This window comes from Mauremys reevesii, linkage group 5 (assembly GCF_016161935.1).
Source record: "Mauremys reevesii isolate NIE-2019 linkage group 5, ASM1616193v1, whole genome shotgun sequence".
NCBI classification, from domain to species: domain Eukaryota; kingdom Metazoa; phylum Chordata; order Testudines; family Geoemydidae; genus Mauremys; species Mauremys reevesii.
Genome location: NC_052627.1, coordinates 29,882,116 through 29,907,724, shown reverse-complemented (window position 1 = coordinate 29,907,724; position 25,609 = coordinate 29,882,116). Strand labels below are relative to the sequence as shown.

Here is a 25,609-nt window from a genome sequence, read left to right as displayed (position 1 = left end):
CTGAGCTCAGGGCTCCATTGAGATAGGCACTGTGTGTACAGAAGTAAGAGATGGTCCCCGTCTGGAAGACCTTATGATCTAAGGTCCTGATTCAGAAAGTTACTAAAGCACATGCCTTGAAGAACATGCGTAGTTCCCATTCACTTCAGTGCTTAAGTGCCTTTCTGAATTATGGCCTAATGACAAAACAAAGAGTGGGAGAAAGGAATGTTGTTGTCCTCATAGTATAAAGCACTTTACAGATGGAGAACTGAGGCACTGAGTAGATTAACTACTCATGGTCAAACAGGGAATACAGGGCAGATCTGGGAATTGCACCCACATCTCCTAATTTCCAGTTCAGTGCCTTACCCACAAGACCATCCTTCTCTTCAGATTCGCCTTCCTCACAGTTTCAGAGCCCCTGTCCCTGTTCAGTTATTTGGTCAGTTTCCCATGCAACCAGTGAGTGTGTCTTTAATTGCTGCTACTTTGCTGACACCTCAGTAAAATTTTGGAAAGTTTAAAATTGCAAGGTACATATTAACAGCTTCAGAGCACAGCAACTATTTCAACTTTCTCCTTCCTTATACTTAATAGAGATTTTGAAAAGCAAATAGAAATATTATCCTGGCTGCGTCCACACGTGAATCTTTGTTGTGCCTTTTAAAAAATGCTGATTAACCCTTGTCAAGTTAGTATGTGTTTTTCTTAATCATTTTCCTTTTCAAATTACTATAGAGCTCATTTCCTGTGCAAATAATCACACTGAATGCAGCCATGGTTGTCTTGAAACATCTAGAGGGCCTGTTTGCTTCTGTCCAGAGGGATCGGTGCTCAGAGTAGATGAGAAAACATGCTCAGGTAGGTATATGAACTTTTTTTTTTTTTTTTTTGCTTTAATGGGTGCTAAAGTCTGTGTTTATTGCTGGTGCTGAGCACCAAAGCTGGGTGATGGTGTTTCACACTAGCTTCGTGCAGCTCTCAATGACTGTGCAAGACAGCTGAGAATCATGCTCTTTGATTGGATAATCAAAACTCATCTGCACCAATAAACATTTGTTGCCAGTGGCATTTGAACCTCTGCAGGCCGTATTCTGCTGGCCCCTTTTGTAAATGCTAATCTGGACACTCCACAGACATTTGTTTCAGAACACACTCTCCCCTTGTTAGAGTCTCTCGGGAGGCAGAGCTCAAAGAGTACAGCTCAAAAGTTGGACAAGGTGGTGGTGGGGAGGAGTAGCAGAGGTGACTTTACAGCTCCCTAGATTCTGGGCTGCTCTATCTTATGATAACCTTAGCTCACCTGCCTATGGGCTGCTTTGTGGCCTGAATAGCCATAGTATAAAGCATTTTTGTTACTTGCCTTCCCCTGCTGACACCTGCTCCCATTCCAAATGTGTCTCCTAAACCAAGGGTTGCAATGGGGGGGGGGGCGAAGGGGGACAGTGCAGGGCTATTTTGCTGGCCCTGTGAAGTTTCTGTCTCACAGGAATTCCCCCAGGATCATCGTGGCCCATTTACAGCTTCTCCATATTTTGGAGTGTTATAGGAGCCATGATCTAGGAAGGATGAGGGGGTGGGGATAGTTTTAGTCAGTGTGGCTCAGTTGAGTCAGTTTATGTAGCCAGTGGGTATGTCTACACTGCAGCTGGGTATGTGCCTTTGGACACTGTGGCACAGGCCGTGACTTGGTCTAGCTGCTCAAGTACAGGACCGACCAACCCCCTGGGTCTGTCCTCAGGTGGCTGGTACGTGCTGCAACATCCCCCTGGGTTTTTTTTATCGCTAGCTCGTGTGGAGCTAGCGCATGTCTGTCTACTCAGGCTGGTAGGAATGGACCCAGCTGCAGTGTAGACGTATCCAATGAGACCACATTCTCTATATGGCCATGTATGAGAGGAATGGTCTCTTTTGGTGTGGGTAGGGCCGTGCAGTGATTTTTTTTTTTTTAAATCTAGTAAATCATTTGCACTCTTCATTCTCCCAACAAGGTGGCATTGGCTTAGCAAATGAAACAACGAAACATGATGTTCTGGCCTGTCAAGTTAGAAGATCAGTGAGTTTCACTGCTTAATTACCCTCACCCATTTCACCTTCTGGTGAGAGAATGGCTTCACTTTGCTGTACCATGGGACAAAGCACAGATATTCAGTGTCTGATGGAAGTCATTACTTTCTGTAGATTTGACTAGAGTTCTGTTGAGTAAAATGAGCTGACTTAAACAACACATGGAAGCTCTGTTCATATGTCCTACTGCCCCTGTTGTAAATCTTCAAGAAGAGATGTAACAGAAGGAGATGATCATGTTCACCCACGTTGGTAACCTTTGGCCTGTTAACAATAATGCTGACTTCCTGAAATCTTTGGCAACAATAAAATCTATCTCATAGTTGAAATCACAATTGTATGGGTTGTTCTGTTGCTGATACTTGTGATTTTTATAGTGTTTTATATTATAACTACAGTAAAATTTTAAAAAATGCTCTGTTTAAGGTTGTACATCTCTGGATAATGGTGAATGTAGCCAGATTTGTACCTCTTTAAGTCCATCTTCCTGGGAGTGTGGTTGTTTTCCTGGATATAAGCTGCAGGCGGATAAAAGACACTGCACTGCTATAGGTCAGTATTGAAGTGTTTCTGGATATTCCTGGCTATATAACAAGAAAGGTAAAACAACTTTTAAAGGGGATACCCAGGATCATTCTTTAACATTTTTTAATTAATTGGAATGAATTTGAGGAATATTGATAGTTTGAGAAAATAAAACATGATGAAATATATCACGATGTACATAACTACATAGTTCAGTCTCCCTTGCAACATATTGTTTCTTTTAGTCAACTTTAGTAGTTCATGAGGGGCCCCATCCTGCATTGTGTAGCTTTTGTGGGGGAATTGTTGTGCCCCACAAGTAAATGGGGAGCCGTGTGTGCAGCAGTCTGCTGATGTGCTACCCAATGCAGGATTGGGGGTCTAGGTTTTTATAGGTGAGGACTGGGTAGGGCTTGGGCAGCTGCGGGCCCTCTATTGCAGAAGTTATTTTCACGACTGATCCAAAAAAGCCCAAGTTTGTTGACATGTATGTCACAGTGGAAGGCCCATCTATTTGGGGTGGTGGGCAGATAGTAGGTTGGTTTTTGGAGTGAATCTTTACTTTTAGATTTTTGTCAGTATTAGATGTTATGTATTATACATATGCCCAGAAAGGTTGTATTGGATGCATTTTATAAATTTAAAAATGAATAAGTTGCATTGTCAAACACCAGGCATATGACATCTGCACTGTGCCGTTTTACTCCATGCATGTCAATACCAATCTGCAGCCTTTGGTATTACAGTGCAAAGCTCCTTATGGTCCCGCACTGTCAAATGAACTGGATTCTATGGTGGTGCTGTGCAATACAGTTTATAAGAGGAAAGATTTGTTTTGTGGCTGAGTCGCTGGACTAGCACTGAAGATGAGTGGGTTCAATTTCTGCGTCTGCCACAGACTCTGTGTGCCCTTGGGCAGATGACAAGGCTCTTGCAAACACTTACACACATTTACTTTCCCTCTCCTGTGCAGTGGTAAGCATGTACATGCTTTCAGGATCAGGAACTAAAGTGCAGTGCCTCAGTTTCCCCACCCTTCCTTTCACCCTTTGTCATTCACTATTTCTATTTAGGTTATACACTCTTTGGGGCAGAAAGTGTTTGTTACAACATGGTTTTTCAGTGCCTCACACAATGGTGCCCTAATCTTTCTTGTAACCTCTGGGCAATACTGTAATGCAAATGACAACAGCAGCACTAATGTATGTTGGGGGGATTAATTTAGACTGTCAGACTAACTTCATTGGTGAAATAAGTGAGATTTAAGTCCTGGACCCAAGGGTAAAGGCTAATTCAGTAAACTAAAGCACTACCAAGCTCCCCTCCTTTGCACTGTAAAATGCTGATTTAGGGTATGTTGATGCTGAAATCGGAGGTATGATTGCAGCTCAGGTAGGCGTACCCGGGCTAGTTTTAATTTAGTTAGCGTGGCTTAAAAAAAGCAATGAAGATGCAGTGGCACAGACTCCTGTGTGGGCTAGCAAAGCAAATACGTACCCAGGGTTCTGGGAAGACTTGTACAGTCTGCTCTGAAATCCATGTGCTGGCTAGGTGAAAGCTAGCACGGGTATGCCTACCTTTGATTGCAGTGTTGCTGTGCCCTTAGTGGTTCCCACAATATGGGCGGAGAGGTGGAGGTGGGGAAGGAGTGAACGTGGTTTAGTCTATGTTCTGTATTTTAACACTTCCCTTTTTGTTTCTTTGTTAAATAAAAGACAGCCTGATTCAGCTTGCGTATACCTGGGCCCCGACTTCCAGTCTTTCCTGAAACAAAACTTCTATTGACTTTTATGGGAGTTTGCCTGAGGAAAGGACTGCCTAAGTAATAACTAAGTAAGGAATTCATGATTTGCCCTGTGTGTGTCCAGCATATCTGTGCAGTCAGCTGTGCAGAAGAGATAAGTGCCAGTTTAGAATTTAGCAATAAAAGGAAAAGAGGCAATTGCTTTCAGTGATAGACAATTAACTTTTTCCTTCTTCACTGATGAGATCTTGTTGATGATGCTCGCTGATTAAGATGACGGAAACAAAAGAGCAAGGAGAGACGGAGAGGAGAAATGTGCACTCTAATTGCTTTTTCGCACATAAATCATTTTATCTACAGATTACTTTGGGCCTAGAAGAATTAACATGCATGCAAAATTTCATTAACAGGCCCCAGGCCATTTTTGTTGTTTGCAAACGGCCAGGACATCCGCCGCATCAGTTTTGATGGAACAGATTACACAAGTTTACTCGACTGGCAGATGGGAATGGTTTTAGCCCTGGACTATGACCCAGTTGAAAGTAAGGTAAGGCATTAAAAATGAGAGGATTTTGAAGGGTTGTGAGGACAAATGGATTGTGCTTCCTTGTACCTTAATCTTTTTGCTGCCAGTGATCTAGATTACATGCTGTGCTGCTATCATTCTGTTGAATGTCCAGCAACACAGTTGGTGTGGTGTTCTGTCATGAGTAGGATGATAAACACAAGCCCACCCGTTAAATTTGACCCTTCAGTTCTGTCTCCATTAGTTTAATGTGGTCCATATGCCAAAATGGCTGGATTTCCCACATAGTTTTAAGCATGACTACAGTCAAGAACAAAGAGATAAGGAGAATTTCTTATGTTGGACCAACTTCTGTTGATGAAGGAGATGCTGTCTAGAACAAAAAACATTTGTGTAATCAATTGATTTCTCACTTTAAACTTCAGAATAATTTCCTGGAAATATATCAGGCGCTTTTATTGAAGGATCATAGAAAATCAAGGCATCTTTACCACTGATACGCATCAAAACCCATACCATATGTAGAGGCTCTTTTAACAAGCATTGCACCCAAATCTCCTAGTAATATTAAACCAATTTGCTGCAAATATGTCGGGCTTGTTAGCCTTACAGAATGTGGTCCTGATTCTGCCTGGTGCTCCTTCTGGACCCAGGAGTCAGCCCACATGGAGCAGCTTGCCAGATTAGGGCCAGTGAGTACTGCCTCATCTCTGTGCTCTAAGCTTAGTGAATTTGGAAGAGAGGTGGATGAATGCTGCTTTGTTAAGCCTTGTTATAACAGTTTTCTCCTTATAATGAGACTTATCTACATTGTTCTCTAAGGTAATGCAGTATGCTCAAGTTTGTCTGAATACCATGGGGATGCAGATTTTATTTGGATAATTGGGAGTTCAGAGAAATGAGAGGGCAGCTTCTCGCCCCAGTCCCCCAGTGGTCTTCCTTGCTGTCAGAAACAGCTAGACAGCGTATAGACTTGTTGCTGTCACAGCACATGGGCAGTAACAATAAGGCAGCAGACTCCCTGGCACCTGGCTCTGGTGGCTGCTTGGCTTGGTGCGCGCATGCCCCAGCATTACCTCCTGGGGGCTTAGGGAGCAGCATGGAGGCTGCGCAGAAGAGGGACCTGGGCACTTCGGTGCTGCATCAGCCAGGGCCAGAGCTATAAGACTGACCCAGTGAAGAGTAACTCCATGGCAGAGATGAGAGGAGGCAGTGAGGGGGCAGCGAATGTGCATGAAGGCAGCTGGGCCCAGGTGGCAGGGGGCTTCTCTGGGAGGGTTGCAAGGTGGCAACTGGGCAGGAGTTTCACAGGAGGGTTGCATACTGGCAGCTGCCTGGAGTGGCTAACTGGGAGGTTGCATGCAGTCAGCTGGTTCTGGGTAGGTTGCCAACTGTTTAATCACACAAACCCAAACACCTCTGCCCTGCCCCCTTCCCCGCCTCTTCTCTGAGGCCCCACCCTGCTCACTCCATCCCCCCTCTCTCTGTTGCTTGCTCTCCCCCACCCTCACTCACTTTAACTGGATTGGGGCAGAGGGTTGGGGTGCGGGAGGGGGTACAGGCTCTGGGCTGGGTCTGAGGGGTTTGGAGTGTGGGAAGTGGCTCCGGGCTGAGCCTGGACCAGGGGGTTGGGGTGCAGGAGGGGTGCAAGGTGCAAGCTCTGGGAGGGAGTTTGGGTGCTGGAGGGGGCTCATGGCTGGAGCAGTAGGTTGGGGTACAGGAGGGGGTGCGGGGTACAAGCTCTGGGAGGGAGTTTGGTGCTGGAGGGGGCTCAGGGCTTGAGCAGAGGGTTGGGGTGTGGGAGAGGATGAGGGGTGCCGGCTCCGGACAGGTGGTGCTTACCTTGGTCGGCTCCCGGTCAGTGGTGCAGCAGGGCTAAGGCAGGCTCCCTGCCTGCCCTGGCCCCATGCCGCTCCCAGAAGTGGCCAGCACGTCCCTGCTGCCCCAGGTGCGGGGGTCAGGGGGGCCTCAGCGTGCTGCCCCTGCCTGCAGGTACCACCCCCACAGCTCCCATTGGCCGCAGTTCCCAGCCAATGGGAGCTGCGGAGTCGGTGCTCTGGGCAGGGGCAGCGCGCAGATTCCCCTGTCCCCCCCAGGGGTTGTAGAGATGTGCTGGCCACTTCTGGGAGTTGCACGGGGCCAGGTGCTACCGGACTTTTAGCAGCCTAAAATCTCCTGGTTTGGCTGCAGTAGCCTCCGGGAGCTAGAACCTGATCCTTCACTCCTTTCAAGCAAAATACCCATTGAAGTTTGTGAGAGTTTGCCTGAGTTGAGTTAAAGGGTCAAGAAAAATCTACAGTCAATGCAAAGGCGTTTATGTTGTTGTTAGCATTTGCAGTGAAGTTCTAGTGTTATTTTGTATGCAGTTTTGCAGTTCGGGATGCAATTCTCTGCTGATACCAAATATCAAATGGCCTTCCCCACCTCCTATGATTGGTGGTAACCATAACTCTAGACAATGGAAAATTTCAATTTTTGGCTGAGATCTTGCAAGGTTCTCTGAGTAGGCCAGACCCTTGTGCCTGCCTGCAACCCCATTAGAGTCGGGTCCTGGAACATCTTGCAGGACTGGGGCCTGTTATTTAAGAAAATAACAAAGACAAATGTGAAAAGAGGTGAAACAGGAGCAAATTATATCTGTCCCCCTCCACACACTTGCTTTCATTTACTTAAATGATTTGGCAACTAAATATTAACACATTTCTTTCTGCCTCTTCCTTCTCTTGTTTTGTGGGCTGTGTTCCACTTTAGGAGGTTGCTGTCTAAAAGGGAACCTTAGGTTATTCAGGAGGTGGTATGTAGGACAGCTAGGATTTACTGCTAAGCATGCTCAGCCTTCAGAAGTCATTCTGGTTGAAGGATAAGTGCCTGTTTGAGCAATAATCACAGGTTACCGTTTTATAAATAAGTGAATAGAGATGTTTCCAAAAAGAAAATTCATAGTCACAGATGAAACAGTAAGATCAGGGAAATTGGACAGATATTATCTGTGAAATAGTTGGAAATAACCCTTATGTTTCCTCTTAACAGATTTATTTTGCACACACAGCCTTGAAGTGGATAGAACGAGCTGATCTGGATGGCTCAAATCGTGAAAAAATTATTTGTGAAGCTATAGATATACCTGAAGGTCTTGCTGTGGACTGGATTAACCGTAAATTATATTGGACAGACAGAGGGTATGCTCTTCTCTCTGCACTGATGCCAGAGCACATATCACATTGTCATAAGATATATGGAATAACTGAACTGTAATATTGGAATAATTGAGATGTTACTCTAAATACAGTAGTGTTTTATCTAGTGACTGAAAGTCATTACCGACTGAGAACTTAGCATCTGAAAGTCAATGTCAAGAGTGTGAAAGTGTGTTTAAAAACAAAAACAAAAACAAAAAAACCCAACCAATTCTCTGTGATTCTGATATTGTACTTCTCGTACAAGCAAAATTCCCACTGATTTCAGCAGGAGATTGGTCTTTGTGAGAACCAGGTGATCAGGCTCAGTTGCAATGAATGCAGAATATATGCTGCATATAAGCATCAGGAACATTAGTATATACTATACTATACACATAACACATCTTGGACATACCACAGAACCTTTGTCTCCTTAATAACAGACCTCCTTGAGTTAAAGGAGACTCTTCGTTAACTCTCTGTCAGAGAAAGGATTATGTCCTCTTTATGGCTTAATCACTAGTGGATAATATGACCACACATTTGAGCCAGCACATTACACTATTCACGGAGGGGGGAAAAAAGGCCCATCTTTGGCAAAAAGGCAATGTTGGATTAGAGCAACACCCTAATGGTTATATGAAAGATGAAGGATGGCTACATAGAATGACCAACATTTTACTAGACAATAAAAAGTGGTCCTGAATATGCAGATATCTTACTACTGTATGTGCTGTACCCTGAATAGCACCTTCCTCACTCTGTGATGTATATACCCAGGCTATTTTTGTTTGTGAACTGTCTGGAAAATATGTGGATCAACTTCCTGTATTAAAAATGAGTAAAGTTCCTATGTCCTTCCTTCAGAAGGTATAGTTCATGGATGGATTTGTACCTTTCACACATTCTGAGCCACTGTATTTTTCTTCCATGCCTACTTTCCTCCTTCCATCCTGACACTGCTGGCCCTTTCCTTGTTGAGTCAGCTAGGAATGGAAGGATGTAGGTTTCCTTTCAGTCAGATGTTAATACTATTCTGAAATTTGTTCCCTTGGGTAAAATTTATGAGAGTAAGGTTTGTGCAATCTTTTCTGGATAAAATACAGGACTGGGAGTCAGGCTATCTGTTTCTGTCTCAGGTCCTCACCCATAACTATTTCACATTTGGGGACAATGTATCTTCTAGTCTTCTAGTCAGTGACACTGCTATGGGTACCCGCATGGCCCCACAGTATGCCAACATTTTTATGGCTGATTTAGAACAGTCCTTCCTTAGCTCTTGTCCCCTAATGCCCCTACTCTACTTGTGATACATTGATGACATCTTCATCATCTGGATCCATGGAAAAGAAGCCCTTGAGGATGGGCTTGATTTCACCATGATTTCAACAATTTCCATCCCACCAGCCTAGACCAATCCACACAAGCGGTCCATTTCCTTGACGCTACTGTGCTAATAAATACATAAATACCACCCTATACCAGAAACCTACTTACCTACATGCTTCCAGTTTTCATCCGGGACACACCACACGATCCATTGTCTACAGCCAAGCTCTAAGATACAACCGCATTTGCTCCAATCCCTCGGGCAGAGACAAATACCTACAAGATCTCTATCAAGCATTCTTACAACTACAATACCCACCTGCTGAAGTGAAGAAACAGATTGACAGAGCCAGAAGAGTACCCAGAAGTCACCTACTACAAGACAGGCCCAACAAAGAAAATAATAGAACTCCACTAGCCGTTACCTTCAGCCCCCAACTTAAAACCTCTCCAGCGCATCATCAAAGAACTACACCTTATCCTGAAAGACGATCCCTCACTCTCACAGATCTTGGGAGCCAGACCTGTCCTCGCTTACAAACAGCACCCCCAACTTGAAGCAAATACTCACCAGCAACCACACACCACAGAACAAAAACACTAACCCAGGAACCTATCCTTGCAACAAAGCCCATTGCCAACTCTGTCCACATATATATTCAGGGGACACTATCATAGGACCTAATCACATCAGCCACACCATCAGAGGCTCGTTCACCTGCATGTCTACCAATGTGATATATGCCATCATGTGCCAGCAATGCCCCTCTGCCATGTACATTGGCCAAACCGGACAGTCTCTACTCAAAAGAATAAATGGACACAAATCAGACATCAAGAATTGTAACATTCAAAAACCAGTTGGAGAACACTTCAACCTCTGTGGTCACTCAATTACAGACCTCAAAGTCGTAATACTCCAACAAAAAAAATCTTCAAAAACAGACTCCAACGAGAAACTGCTGAACTTGAATTAATATGCAAACTAGATACTATCAATTTAGGCTTAAATAGAGGCTGGGAATGGCTGAGCCATTACACACACTGAATCTATTTCCCTATGTTAAGTATCCTCACACCTTCTTGTCAAACTGCCTGAAATGAGCTATCTTGATTATCACTACAAAAGTTTTTTTCTCCTGCTGACAGTAGCTCATCTTAATTAATTAGCCTCTTAGAGTTGGTAGGGCAACTCTCACCTTTTCATGTTCTCTGTATGTATATATATCTCCTCATGATATGTTCCATTCTATGCATCTGATGAAGTGGCATGTAGCTCACCAAAGCTTATGCTCAAATAGATTTGTTAGTTTCTAAGGTGCCACAAATACTCCTGTTCTTTTTGTCTCTATAAAGTGCTTTGAGACCTATGGATGATTTATTACTTTTGTCCTTTAACACTTTTTTCATTCAGGAGCTTATTCTCCCCTTGATTCCCATTATTGTTCTTAATAAACAGACGTCCAATTCTCTACCTACCAGAAAAAAGTGAGTTTAAGATTTCCTGCAGAGTAGTCTGCCATCATTCCATTGGACCAGATAATGGAGCTATGACATGAATGATTAAAACAATGAGCCAGTCAGTGCTGGCAGGATTAGCTTCTGTATTTGAAATGCCATTCATTACACTTTATGGTCAGCTAAAGCAAATGACAGTTTAAAAACTCAGTGAGTATATTTTGCTAAAGAAAGGAATGAAGATGATAACAGTAATGGCTCAAATTGTGTCCTGTATGTTGCAGGAAGTCGTACATTGGGAGGAGTGAGTTGAACGGAATGCACAGAGAAATGATCATCAAGGAGGACATCTTCCAGCCCCGAGGGATTGCTGTTCACCCACTAGCTAAGTAAGAAGTAATAGATACGATTGATCTAAGAGTAGGTGGTGAGGAAGGTAAATATTAAAGCTTTTTTTCCCCCTTCTCTAATTAGGAGGCCAGTGTTCAGGTCCTGCCTTTGTCCCACATAAACTGAGTTTGTTGATCTCATCCTAGGATACATGTCCACTTCCCACTGTTGGAAGTGGACTGCCCAGTGAAACAATAATTGGGGGAGTTAAGAGTTAAGATTGATGGAGCTGAGTGGGAGAAGTTTGCAGAGCACCTGCCATCACTTGGCTCTACCCAGTTTTATCAGTTCTTCATTGTCAATCAGCACCCAATTCACCTTGGAACAGGAAGAAAACAGTAGATGGCTTTTTTTTTTCTTCAATGAACTATGACTTTTACTGAAAGACACACATTTGCCTTTGGGACACACTGTGACAACACATGCCATCTCTCTGGTTTTGTGTGGATGGGCAGCTGTAGCAATGGGAATTTAGAAGCAGGTTTTAAAAAGACTTATGGCTTCTTTTTCACTGCTGGGCTATTGTTAGTTGAGGAGTAATTATGGGAATTATTCTATTACTGCGCCTTTTGTACAATTAGCATCTGGCACCGGGGATAAATTGTATATAAATAAAACTAAGCAAATACATATATATAGTTAAAGTCACCCCTCACTGGTAAATGTTATTAGTTAAAAAGGATTGTATCTTTTGCAGGAAAATATATGCTGAGCTTTGAAAGTAATTTTTCCTTTTCACCAGGGAAGGAATTTTATTGCAGTTATCATACTCACTTTTAAGTAGCGTTGCAGTCTTTGAAGTCAGATCCACCATAATCTACTGGATGTGAAGGTGTACGAGTATAAACATGTATCTGCACTTATATCTTAACTACATATCTGCTGGTGCACACATAGTATGTTGATAGGGACATTAGAACCACCTAGCGATAGATAAGGGTTATTGGTAAAATCCTGGCCTCATTGAAATTAATGGCAAAACTCCCATGGACTTCATCTGGGCCAGGATTTCACCCTGTCTGTAACAGTGTGGTTTCTAAAACCTGAATTAGTGATGCAGGTTTTTTCTGAGTCATTTTGATGTCAGGTCTGTTTATCCTGCAAGAAAGTGAACTATAATTACTGCTAAGTGAGAAGAGTAGGTGGACCTTGTTAACTCCATCCAGGAAATAAAAGATTTTGGAGTATCTGAAAGTTGTGATGGAACAAGGGTATGGAACGCAGAAGGTCTCTAGGGAAAACACTTAGGAACACCTGAGTTTGGGGAGCTAGTTATAAGTTATCAATGGCAATAAAGCAAAATCTCAAATTGAAAGTAAGATTGACCTATGTATAGTGTGTGACAGAATGTCGGAGTTTTGTGGTCTTGTTCCAGAAAAAGCAGGCAGAAGTCCAGGCAAGTTTTGATTATGTTGAGAAGATGATTATTTTTAAAACAGTAACTGATGAATCACTGTTCAAAGCTGAAGCAAAAGATGTATTGGGGAGGGGCAGGTATGGTGAGGTGAGGAATTAGAGCCTAGTGAAAATTTCCCTGTTGAGAAGTTAAAGGCTAAAGAAACAACAAAGAACGGTGGTAGTTTCCATGATGGTAAAGGTCTGTATTAAAGATGAAATTCAAAGTCAAACAAGAGTATCAAGAACATTGTGGGACAGATGACATTCTCTATTGGCAGTCCTTTGATGTCACAGGAACTGCTTGTGTAAGGCTAGTAGGATTTGGGGCCTCTATGAGTACATTTAACAAAGGCAGATAACTTGCCCAAATTCATCGTTGATGTAACTCCACTGAAGTCAGCGGGATTACACCAGGGAAAATCTGAGGCCCAAAAATGATTAGTGATTCTGCATGCCTTGATTTTTAAGTGCCCAACTTAAGTCACTTTAAAGGGGCCTGATTTTCAGAAAATGTTGAGCCCTCAACGTCTGAAAATCAGGCTTCTTTATGATATCTCGGTTGGGCACCCTTAAATTGAGCATCAAGAATCTTTAGTTAGTTTGAAAAATTTGGGCCAGGGCGCATTATTAGTTTCTTTTAATATATAAAACAAAATAGAAGAAAATAATTTCCTTGCTGACTTGCTTACTGAGATGTGCATTCAGGATTCCATGTGTGCCCTGTAACAGCTGTTGCTATCACAGTGCCTAAAGCAGCAATCCCTCCATTGCTATAGGGCAGTGTTTCCCAAACCTGAGACACCGCTTGTGTAGGGAAAGCCCCTGGCGGGCCAGGCCGGTTTGTTTACCTGTTGTGTCCGCAGGTTCAGCCGATTGCGGCTCCCACTGGCCGCAGTTCGCTGCTCCAGGCCAATGGGAGCTGCTGGAAGCAGCAGCCAGTACGTCCCTCAGCCCGTGTCGCTTCCAACAGTTCAGATTGGCCTGGAGCAGCGAACCGCGGCCAGTGGGAGCTGCAATCGGCTGAACCTGCGGACGCGGCAGGTAAACAAACCGGCCCGGCCCACCAGGAGCTTTCCCTACACAAGCGGTGTCCCAAGTTTGGGAAACACTGCTATAGGGTGTTATAGTACTATCATCTTTTGCAAGGGAAACGCAGAACCCTAAACTCGGTAAGAAGCAGATGAAGGAAATGGTTTTTCAAAGATTTTATTTTAAACTGCAAAAACAGAATTGTGTTCACAACCACACATATATTTAATGTAATGATCTGGGATCTTAAAACAATTTTAAAAAAATCAGTATTCTAAGTATTTGTTTGCAGGATAGGTGCCTCATGTATTGTCTGCCACGTGCCTGACTTGCTACAGTCAGTCTGGCATGAAAGAATTCCCCAAAACAAGATAAATGTGAAGGGAAAAAACATATTTGCTTACTGACTCCTTTGTGTTTTGTTCACTATAGGAGATTATTCTGGACCGACTTGGGGGTCAACCCACGGATCGAAAGTGCTTCCCTGCAAGGCATTGATCGTCTGGTTATAGCTAGCACTGACCTGGTTTGGCCCAGTGGAATTACTGTCGACTGCTTAGCTGACAAGTTGTACTGGTGTGATGCTAAACAGTCTGTTATTGAAACGGCAAATCTGGATGGTTCTAAACGCCGAATACTTACACAGAATGATGTAGGTGAGGTTTTGGGGTTGATGATTACTTGTTATGTATATATGTCTCTGGGCATGTTAATCTGAATTATGGGCCAGATTCTTTGCTGATTTACATTCTGTGTAGCTCCGTTGAGGGTAAGGGGATTGTAGTAGGTAAGTCGATGCAGAATTTAGTGTATTCAGCAACACCTGTACCAGAGACAACCCTTGTTAATCACCCTCTAGTTGTAAGAGGCCACCCCAAATCTATTGCAGAGTTCTGTGCTGCCTTGCCTAGAAGATCTATCCCATTAAGAAAATGATATGTTGTTTCCTTGAGTCATTGCTTCACTGCATACATACATCAATGGAGTTACACCTACATAAGTGAGAGGAAAAAACAGACCTTTAGATTTTAAGCTCTTTGTACCAAGGACTATGTCTATCCAGTCTTCAACATGCAGATGTCTCTAAATACATAAAACACGCACTGCAGGCAATGGAAAGATGATCTTTGCAAGATGCTGGTGGCTATTACTGCTCAGCCTTGTTGTGATTTGAGACAAGAGAGGATCACCTTGTGAGCTAGAACAGAAGCCTCGGCAGAGGATAACTGATAATCTAACACATTTAGAATAGACCACATTTTAGTGTTTGTGTGTGTATATAGAGCAGTGATTGCCCTTGGACGCTGTCACATTGTTGACAACACATATTTTGTAATTGTGTAGTCAGTCTACAGCAGTGTTGCCCAAAAGGCAGGTTGTGGATCAATTGAGGGCTGCCGTCTGGGTTCAAATAGACCTCCATGTATAATGACCACACTATCACCGTATTGTGATGGTGTTGTTCTGCCAGAGACCACATTAGGCAGCCATCTCATAGTACTAGGCTGCTCTTTTCCAGATTCCCCATTACTGGTTTGCAGGGCTGCCTGCAAAGAGGGGAGGACTCTCCAGTCCCTTGGGTACCAATGGGGCTGAAGGGAGGTGCCCTTCTAGCATTCCTTTCCCCTCCCCGTCCAGTGCTACTCTTGCCTGTCATTCCTCTCTGTCCCCTCTGTGATAGGTCTGACAATGAAAAGTACAAACTGTGGTAAACTCCACTTTGCAGCTGAGTCAGGCAGGCTGAGCTGCAAAGAAAAACCTGACAATCTGTCGTAAGTTTCATTTTGTTCTCCAGTGGCTGTCAAAGGGTTAACATCTCTCGGGGAGTGAAGCAAAAGAGAGGACAAGAGAAAGGAGAGTGGAGGAAAAGAGTTGGATCTGAGACTATGGTGTGTGTATTGGGAGACAGAGAGGTGACATCAGACATAAGAGTGTGTTTAGGTTGGTGAGCATCAGCCCTATGCATGGGAAGGGGAAAAGAGATACAGAGTGACATCATGGTCCTGTTGAAGTCAATGGGAATTTTGCCCTTGACTTCAGTAGGGCCAGCATTTCACTCTTGGTGTTTTATGGATTAAAAATGGAACATGGGGAGGGTTGTCTAAAAATTTATTTTTTCTCTGTCTCCCTCTCTCTCTGTCTGGTTTATATAGGTGGTTTTTTGTTTGTTTGTTTGTTTTTGTTTTTTGTTAATTTTATCTGTCTTAAAATGTGTGGTCTGAGATAGTCTATGTGAAGTATTGTATGTATATAATTGTATATTATTTTTAAATGACGTACTTTGATAAGCACTCAGCTGGATCCAGGAGCGTTTTAAGATTAATACATTGTATCCAGGATAAATATAACTTCAAACTTTCCCAACAGTATCTAAATACTTTGGGTAAGTATGCATTCTTATTGCACGGATGCCATCTAGTGTCGCTGTAGTTACAGCTCATATGTGAATAATGAGTAGAATATGCGGGCATCCGGTGACAGCTGCATGCAAGGCAGATTAGGTTTTCCTAGATTTGTTCCATCATTATGACTGTTTTGTAGTGTGAGTAAAAACAAAGATGCAAGCACCTGTTCTAGGGGACCAACAGTAAAAGCCTCTCTTTGTTTATACAGTCTCTATTGTGTTTGGGGATGCATAGTAATGGTACATAGCCCTGCTTCTACATGATTATTGTAGGATGGACCCTTTTTTCTTATTTTTAATTTTATTGGATCTTTTCCCACTTTATTTTTTATTTTTAAGTTGTGGTTAAGTATAAGTGAAACTGTGAAGGCTAAATTACTGATGTCCACAGTGGGATGGGAGGATTGTGGTCTTCCAGGGGTGCAGGTTATGTGTAATAAAATAATGATTCAATATTTGGATGAAGACATTATCCAGGATGTTGGCTAGTTACTCAAACTTCATGGAATGAAGTAAGAAGAGAATCAAGCCAAGGGAGTAAGCTTGATGCGGAGGACTTGAGGATATATGCTCATGGGATAGAAAAGGATTCCTAAATCCCATTCAACATTTAAGAAAAAGTAAACAGTCTTGTCCACACAGGAACATTTCTTCAATATAAATTGAAGTGTGAATTGAAACCAATATGGTTATACCGGTAAAACCCCCTGTATGGACACTAATTCTGGTATAAAAGTGGCTTTTTTTTTTTAGTTTTGCTAATGTCACTTGAGAAGGGGGTTAAGTTAAACTGAAAGAAAGATGTTTATCCTGGAATAAGTATCCAAATGTGGGTGGTATAACTGGTAATATTTTTCTCATATAAACAGTATTTTTCCAGTTGGACAAAGGCTTAAGTGTAAATTGCGTTCCTACAGGAAATACCTGTCACTCAACAGGAATACCTGACGCTACAGGCGATAAAATGGGGGCAAATATCCAAACTCTGGCAAGAGTTTAGAGTTCTCTCCAAAAGCAGCTTAAAATATATGCAGGTCCAGTATATGTGATCTGTGTGTGGGTGCACTGTGGAGAGGATGACTTGTCTAAATGTATAGGGCCATAGAAACCTAACAGTAATCTCTAACTCTGACACTGATACTCAACTAGCTGGAATTAGGCAGCTTAGATTTCTTTTAAAATCTATTCAACAATACTTGGCATCCTTAGCTCTGAATTGCCATGCTTGTGTTTTGAAGTCATCCCCTTATTCCAATTTGAAAATTTAAGCATATGTTCAGTTACCAATAGAGCCCAGCATGGATACAAAATGTGTATCTGCAGATATAAATTGATATCTGCAAAGCTGGAGGGCTCTGCCGGGAACTGCAACAACAAAAGCAGGAGCCTGTTGTGCTGCTACTCACGGGAGCCAGTGCCTTGTGCCGGCAGCTCCTCTGGTGTGGCTGTACTGCCCCCAGCTCCGCCCCCAGCCCCGCCCCCTTGGGCAGGCACAAGGCTCACCTGCAGCTGTCTCTGGTCGTGCTAGTGCACCCTAGTCCAACCACCTGCTCAAAGCAGGACCAATCCCCAGATTTTTGCCCCAGATCCCTAAATGCCCCCCTCAAGGATTAAACTCACAACCCTGGGTTTAGCAGGCTCAAACCTCTGAGCTATCCCTCCCCATGCAGGGCTCTAGTTATCAAGGGAAAAACCGCTACTCTGTACACTATTTTGAAAATGTAACAGTTAATTCTAAGCCGTGTAGGTGAATGGTGTAGTATACTGGCTTGTGCATGTACACACACGCGCACAGCACTGTCCCTTATAGGATGGAATCAGCTGTATCACAACTTTGCATTGGTAACAGCTAACAGAGAATCTTGAGAGGCAAGGCAGGGCCTATGTTTCTGGAGCTGGAAGAGCAGGGTACCACTGCTCATGAACACAGTGACAACCATTCATGGGCACTGATTTGTTCCATCATATACTGATAGATGCATAAAAGTGAAAGTATGGGTATCTCTACAGTATTGCTGTATTCCTAGAAAGACGTCTGTGGATACTTATTTTGGTTATGTGCTGACTTGTGTAACTTGAACATGAACTGGAATTGAAGAGTATAATTGCTTTCTAGGCCATCCATTTGATGTAGCAGTATTTGAGGATCACGTTTGGTTCTCTGACTGGGCTAAGCCTTCATTAACAAGGGTGGACAAGAAGACCGGCCAAAACAGGGTACGTCTCCGAGGCAGCATGCTGAGACCCTCATCAGTGATTGTAGTTCATCCTTTGGCAAAACCAGGTATACTGCAAAAGTTAAGCAGTCATTCCCTTACGGGCTCCTTTTTATGTTCTCTGCTATTGGTACAATAGACATTTAGAGGAGGGAATGGTCATCTCTGAAATAGAATTTTCTAAAGGCTCCACATGCACAGTCAGACTGGTTTTCATTAGAATCATGAGAAAACTGTTGCTATTGTATCCTACCTTTGAAACTCATGGGCATTAGTGGGTTTGTTCTCAGGTGGGTGTGTAGACTTTGGACATGCAGCTCCCCCATTAATGCTAATAGATCTTGCGTCTCTAAAGCCATGTGCTTCAAGCTAAGAATATAATACTTTCTGTAGCACTAACCTGACCAATTGCCTTGAGACCACACTCTTGATATCCATCTATCGCCTTTGTGTAGCATCCTTCTCCTTATACAAATAATAGTGATGAGGAACACCAAAAAGGCATCTGTGGAACCTCAAAGATTCTTTGGTTTGAGGACCAAACCACTTGATTTTTCTGCAAGGGACAAATTCCAACCCATGGGAAGAGCTTGCAGGCAACTTCATATTGCATCTACCTTACTAAAATGAGTTGTCCTATTGATTTCAATAAGACTACTTGTGTAAATAAGACAGTTGCAGTTTGACCCAGTGTTTACTATCCCCTGCACAGAAGTAAGCCTTATAGAGGACGATAGGGCTCCAGCTGTTCAATAATGAAAAGCATGCATAATATCTGTAAGTGTATCTGTGTATGATGGAAAGCATGCAGTTCTGCTTTACTGTCACACAGTAACACATATACTTTATTGTACATGTCCCATCTTAACAAAAAAAGTGCATTCTCTTCTCTGTCAGTTTTTAATTTCTTAACTACTTCATATCTGCACTGCCAACAAGATAAGATCATTAATAGTTGAGGATTCTCTGAACGTAAGGCTGAATCCTTCTAAGGTGCACATATGTCTCTCCACTAGGAGCAGATCCCTGCCTTCATGAGAACGGAGGCTGTGATCAGATCTGCGAAGACAGATTTGGAGTTGCCCATTGCTCATGTCACAAAGGCTTTTTGAAAACCCAAAATGGAAAAACCTGTCAGGCTCTGAATATTCCTGAGACAGCAGCAGGTATTGTATTCTTTTAGTCATGAAAAAACACTTGTCTTCAAAGGATACTGTCAAATAATAATGTAATGTATTTTTCTTACTCTTCACAATTTGTGATAGCCTTGTAGACATTTGAAAACAGCATTTCCCTTTTATAGGCATTTTCTTTCTGTATCACTCCCCTGCCTTTCTTCTCTCTCGCTCCTTCCCTTCTGGGTCTTGAATGGAAGTCAAATCAGCATCTCTCTGCCACTCACCTGCTGTATGAATCTGGAAGTAATTTAACCTCTGTGCCTCCATTTCCTCATCTGCAATATATGGATAATAATAGTTGCCCACCTTTGTACAGTACACTGAGATCCGCCAACAGAGAGCTCTAGAAAAGTGTTACTTAAATGCTGTCTGCACTACAGATTCTCACTGAGTTTGTAATCCGTTTGACTCTGCATATAGTTCATGTCTGCATGCAAAATAATTTACATACAATTCCTGACCAGGTAGATGTGCTGTGTTTTGACTTCATTTGTGAGCAGGACTATTACATGATTGTCAGGTTCTAACTGGGTTCTGCAGGGCAGAATTTCCCAAAGTACCTTGACAACTTACCAAAGTGCAGTGCACCAGGAGGAAAAACACCAAGTGTGCTCTGCCCCTGGCATCAACAGCTGAGGCATTTGGGAAAACTGCTTATATTTTCCAGGAGTGCATTCATACACACTGATCATGCACTGTGCTAAGTGTGGACAAGCCAATATGGTTGGCACACAGTTGAGCTAGAAAAAATGCTGCTGTGTGGTTGCACTGAATCATGTTAGCTGTGCATGTGTCAGAGCCTGGATGTGTGCGATATGTTTCTATTAAGAGTAGGAAGGACCTGTATTTAACAGCATATTTCAACTTAAGAGGCTAGAATTCACAATTGTCTCTGAAAATTAAGGCCTTTTCTCAGTGAACTTAAAGAAGCAGCTCCACTAACTCAGCTGCTAAAAACTTAAGCAAAGCTGACATGTTCTATCCTGTAGGGGGGCAATGATTCACATTCATCTGAGTGATTATATTACAGGGGAGAGCGATGTAGCTAAGCAGCTGACAAAGTGCTAGTCAATATACTGTAGGTTACAATTCTTTACTGTCCCCCTCAGGGTGGATCAAAGGTTCTTTGCACCTCTGATTTTTATGATTCTGTGTTCTGATATGGTACCCCCAGACTGAAAAAAAGCATCAACTCTCTTCTCTCATTCCCTATAACATACTGGCTTATACAGTCAGGCTCACCTGAACATGCCAGTATCTTGTGAAGGTGAATTGCCGTGCCTTTAAGGTGAATTGCTGTACTGTCTTTAGCAATTTTAAAAAGTTAAAAAAATCACATTCTTTTACACCTCAGTGGATGACCACTGGGGCAGTAACATATGAATCTGACCTGTATGGTACTAGACCTTTACACACAGACCTTGAGGTATGTACCTCCAATGTTGACAAGTGCAATCTGGGAATTAATTTAATTCCTTCCCATTGTATTTGAGAAAACCAACCACTGATTGGATTTTAGGCCTGGGGGAGCAGGCCAGAATGAGAACAATCTGACTTTTGTTTTAAACAGAAAGCCACAGATTCTGTGACTTGTGAATTACTGATTTATGTATGACTAAAAATCAGAACTTTGAGTCAGTAGACTTCAGCCATCTGTTCTACTTTCTTCAACATTTTCAGGGGGTATCTCTGTACACAAGAAAGCAGCACCACAGGATAAAACAACACTGGAAACCTTATACCAAAGTCCACTGAATAGTGGGACATATGGGGATACTAACAATGGGGAGGAGCTACAGACTCAACACTTGTTGATGGCTGAAATCATGGTGTCTGGTAAGAGCTACAATTTCGTGGTTCACATGGGTCACGCCTGTTGTACTGAAAGTGAAATTCTGAGCTGGATACAAATTGGTTTATTCAACTGAATCAGAGATGAGTGGTGGAGCTTAGAGGAAGGAAGGATCAATCTGTAATAGTAATGCTTCTTATAAACACCACCAGGGAGAAGAAACAAACATCAAGGTTTAGGTATGGATGATGTGAAATTGGAAAGTCCAGTCAGAACCACCCAAAGGTGGGATCCAGAGGGGCCTGGATTAAATATGGACAGAAGGGTTTTGCTTAACAAGAAAACTGTAAATCACGAAGAACTGGATCAGAAAAAACCAAAAGGGATTAACAGCTTTTCTTGCCTAGACACTTTTATCTCAAGTTAATTGCTATGAACATTTGTACTTTAAAAATCTGTTAGTTTATGAACTGCCACAGTGAAGGTAAAAGCCTTTCTTCTCATCAGGCACAGGGGGGAATTGAACTCGCGTCTCCCATGTCCCAGGAGAGTGTTCTAACCACTGGGCTAATGGTTATAAAAGAGGCCTGGTCTCCTGCCTGGAAAAATTCCTTTTGGGTAAAAAGCCCAAACCATGTTAGCTCAACTCGAAATGGATTTTTTTATTCACCAAAATTGTACACAATTTTGGGATTCAGCCAAATCGGTTATTCACCCAGCTCTGATGAATTGTAAGGTTTTGCTTACACTGGGAAAATGAGTGGCTAGTTAGTGGTGTTTAAAATGGTGTTAGCTGGTCATTGTTAACCATAGAGGGCCATGTTTTAAAACGTTGGCTGTCTAGGCTTTTGTGTTAAAAATCCATTTGCTCCTTTGATTAACTGAACTAGTCAGTGTGGTGGACTTGGATTTTGTTTGTGCTACAGATCGAGATGACTGTGCTGTGTTAGAATGCAACGTCAACGCCCAGTGTGTTCCCCTGGAAGATGGTGCTATGTGTCAGTGTTTGAAAGGATTTACCAGGGAGGGTAAATCATGCTATGGTAAGAGCAAGAATTAAATAAAATGTTCCAGAAAACTATAGAATTGAAAAAACCGTCTGTCTTTTGTTGCATTGACATATCCACAGCATGAGACATCCCAGGAAGGTTGACAAGACCGCTGTGTTTAGACACATCATTTCCATTGAAAAGGATAATGAACAGAGACCATGAAATGGAATGGTTAATTATTACAACCATTATTTTCCCTTGAATCATGAGCGTGAATCCTATTATTATCAACGAGTATGACAAATTTGCCGCAAGTGTAACTAACTCTTCTGACTTTAGTTCTCTTAATTCATAACCATTATACCAGGGATGAATTTAGTCTGTTGTAGGAGGATGTGCTACAATATGTGCTACAATGCCCTTAGCAATGGAGGATGCAGCAGAATACCGAAGCAGCTCTTCTCATGAATATGTGGGAGCCTGGCCCTGTGACTCTCCTAGAACATTGTGAAAAAGAGAGCTCGTGTGTAAGTGGCAGCTTTATCAGACGAGAAGAGCGTTCCCCTTGAACTCAGCGTGGAATGTGAAAGCAAATAGAACCCACTGATCATTCATGCTCATGCAGTAGCATTAGCGTTTATAGTTTCTGCAGGCTGCATCCACTAAATATGCACACTGCAACCGGTGTAAAAGATTAGCAGGAGTGCCAGATTAAGACTATGTAATTAGAGATGAGGCCAATAAGAGTGGATATGGTAGAGGTTTATAAATAATTAACACTACAGAGAAGGTAAATGGGGCAGGCTTACCTGTCTTTTCATCTAATGCTAGAACTAGGACCCAGCCAATGAAATTGGAAGACAACAAAATTGATAAGAGGAAATACTTTGTTACCCAACACATAACTATCCTAGGGAACTCGTTGCCACAGTATGTTGTTGAGGCCAAGGGCTTGGCGGTAATCAAAAACACTTTATGTATTTAAATAAAGAACATCCACACAACATCAGCAGGATTAAAAAAAATTATCATCAGACATAAATCCTCATGCTTCCCAGCATAAGCCAACCACTGGAGTTGGGAAGACACTTCTTCTCAAGGCATGTCAGTTGTTTGTTTGTACCTCCCTCTGAAGCACCTGGAACTGGCCATTCTTCCTGACAAAACAACTGTAGATTGTTCTCACTAATATTGCAATTCTGAGTTCCTATGACACGTCAGACATTCTATTCAGTAGAGAGTGGAGATAACAAATACAAATTATGGGGGCAATAGAAACACAAATATAATATATTTATTTATAAAATGCATCTGATTACAAAAAGCTCAAGGCACACAGATATTATAGTTGATGTATTATTTAGAATTGGGGATTCTCTTAAGGTTTTAATGAGTCTAATGCAATGTTTGTATTGTATAATTATGTGAGCTCCTCTGCCTGTCTCTTTCTGATATTAGAATGTGCTCTTGGGTACTCTTGTGATGAGACCAGCTATAGCACAGTGCGGTTAGCCCATTTGTGCACTTGCATAAACAATAAATAAAGGCACTTTATCTTACCACAAAGGTAAAGACAAGGTAGACCTTAGAAATAAAGCACAGGCAATCATTTGACTGTAAAACACCAAGGACACTTGCAGCATTATTTAAATAATAATAAATGGGAGGGAGAATAGATATTACTTGTTTCATTGAGCTATTGTTTTCACTTTCTCTTAACCCTTGTTCCTCTTTTCAAAGTCTACATTCCACTTCATATCGTGCTTCTGGAGAGCAAAAAGGAGGCAGTTTTGAGATTAGGTTATACACTCACAATTCAGGGAATTTATTTGTCACTTAAATTAAATGGAAAGCCAGGCATTGCAGATCAGAGGGGAGGCCAAGTGTGGGGGGAAGAGAGAGAAAGAGAGAGCGAGCGAGTGTGTGTGTGTGTGTGTGTATGGTGCACCTCATGGGACAGCCTTGAAGCTGAACATTGCAATTTCAGAGATAAATACATGATCGTGCCTGGTTCTACTTACAGTCCTTTTTTGGCACAAATACAAATTTACTCAGTCAAGTATGTTTTTAAAGAAATTTTGCACCACAACTGAGATCAGCAGGGAGTGCGCAAGCTTGATGCCCCATGGTATAAAAGAGAGGGGCTGCTGGCAGAGCATTCTCCACCTTTACTTTAGAATGCTCACCCACTGCCAGGCCAAAATAGCCTTGCACATACTCTGCAAAGCCCATCTATTTGAGTGGGACTTTGGGGACAGATAATGTGTTTGAGGGTCCCTTGTGGGAATGTGTGGTGGTGGCATTTAAATCATACTGATCACATGACATGGCCATCCAGAGTTTTCGATCATGGTGCCCTTTTGGCTGAAGTTCTTTTTCTTTTAAATAAAGATCAATCAATACATAAGCTGGGTATTTTCAAGGAAGCCTAAGGGAATTAGGCATCCAGTTGAATGGGAGTTAGGTGGCTAACTTACTTAGGCTCTTACTTAGCCTCAATTTATGGCTGGAAATAAGGACACCTCACACCTCTGCTCACTCGTCCCAGTATTTTAGAAGCAAAAGGATTGGTTTATACTACGTAAGGCAGCTTACATCGACCTAAATATGTCAGTTTACACACTACAGCCTTGGTCCTGGGGCTGGCTCCAGGTTTTTTGCCTCCCCAAGCAAACCCTCACCCCAAAACTGGAGTTCTTCCCCTTGAAAGGTGCCACCCCAAGCATATGCTTGGAACGCTGGTGCCTAGAGCCGGCCCTGCTTGGTCCTGCCCTATTAAACCGACATCATAATTCCACCTCCACTGGAGGCATAGGCTTATGTTGGGGTAGATCAGGGTGATGCAATGTCTGTGTAGACACTGTGTTACTTACATCAGCTGTTGGCAGTCATTCTTGTCTACTTTCATCAGTGCTGAAGCCGTGAAATTGACAAGAAAGCCATGGGGTGGGTGGGGGGCTCCAGCTAGACCCCAGCTGCCCCGGGGTCCCTGTTCCTGGCCAGGCTGCATGCTCCCCGCTTGGAGCCCGTCTGCTCTCAGGCTCCCTGCTTTCAGCCCAGCTGCGCCCTCCTGGGCTCTCTGCTTTCAGCCCAGCTGCGCCCTCCAGGCTGTGCCCAGTCTGCTTCCTGCAGGGAGCCCTGGTGCTGCAGGGAGGCTCCCAGCTACTTGGAGCCTGGCTGAACCTCGGGCTCTTGGACCCCTGGTGGGGAGCTGGGAGCCTTGGTGTAGCCACCAGGCTCCACGCGGGGAGCAGGAAGCCAAGAGTCTTGGTGCAATTACTGCAGTGGTTGTAAGCAGACCCAACATAGGTCGACTTATCTTTCTAAGCGTAGATGTGCCCAAAGTAAAGGTAACAGGATAATTTGAGGGTGGATCTCATACAGTCATTTCTTTTCTATC

The 25,609-nt window shown here is 42.9% G+C and overlaps 1 protein-coding gene across 2 annotated transcripts in view; it reads left to right on the top strand.

Moving 5' to 3' along the window:
• EGF (epidermal growth factor) overlaps positions 1-25,609 on the top strand; it is a 98,814-nt gene that overhangs the window by 49,702 nt on the left and 23,503 nt on the right. For both annotated transcript variants that reach the window (XM_039542322.1, XM_039542321.1), the window contains exons 9-18: positions 721-843; positions 2,476-2,601; positions 4,729-4,865; positions 7,875-8,023; positions 11,095-11,199; positions 14,060-14,283; positions 18,148-18,315; positions 19,264-19,413; positions 21,106-21,261; positions 22,144-22,260. In XM_039542322.1, the coding sequence (XP_039398256.1) occupies positions 721-843; positions 2,476-2,601; positions 4,729-4,865; positions 7,875-8,023; positions 11,095-11,199; positions 14,060-14,283; positions 18,148-18,315; positions 19,264-19,413; positions 21,106-21,261; positions 22,144-22,260 (1,455 nt within the window). The remainder of the gene's footprint in view (positions 1-720; positions 844-2,475; positions 2,602-4,728; positions 4,866-7,874; positions 8,024-11,094; positions 11,200-14,059; positions 14,284-18,147; positions 18,316-19,263; positions 19,414-21,105; positions 21,262-22,143; positions 22,261-25,609) is intronic.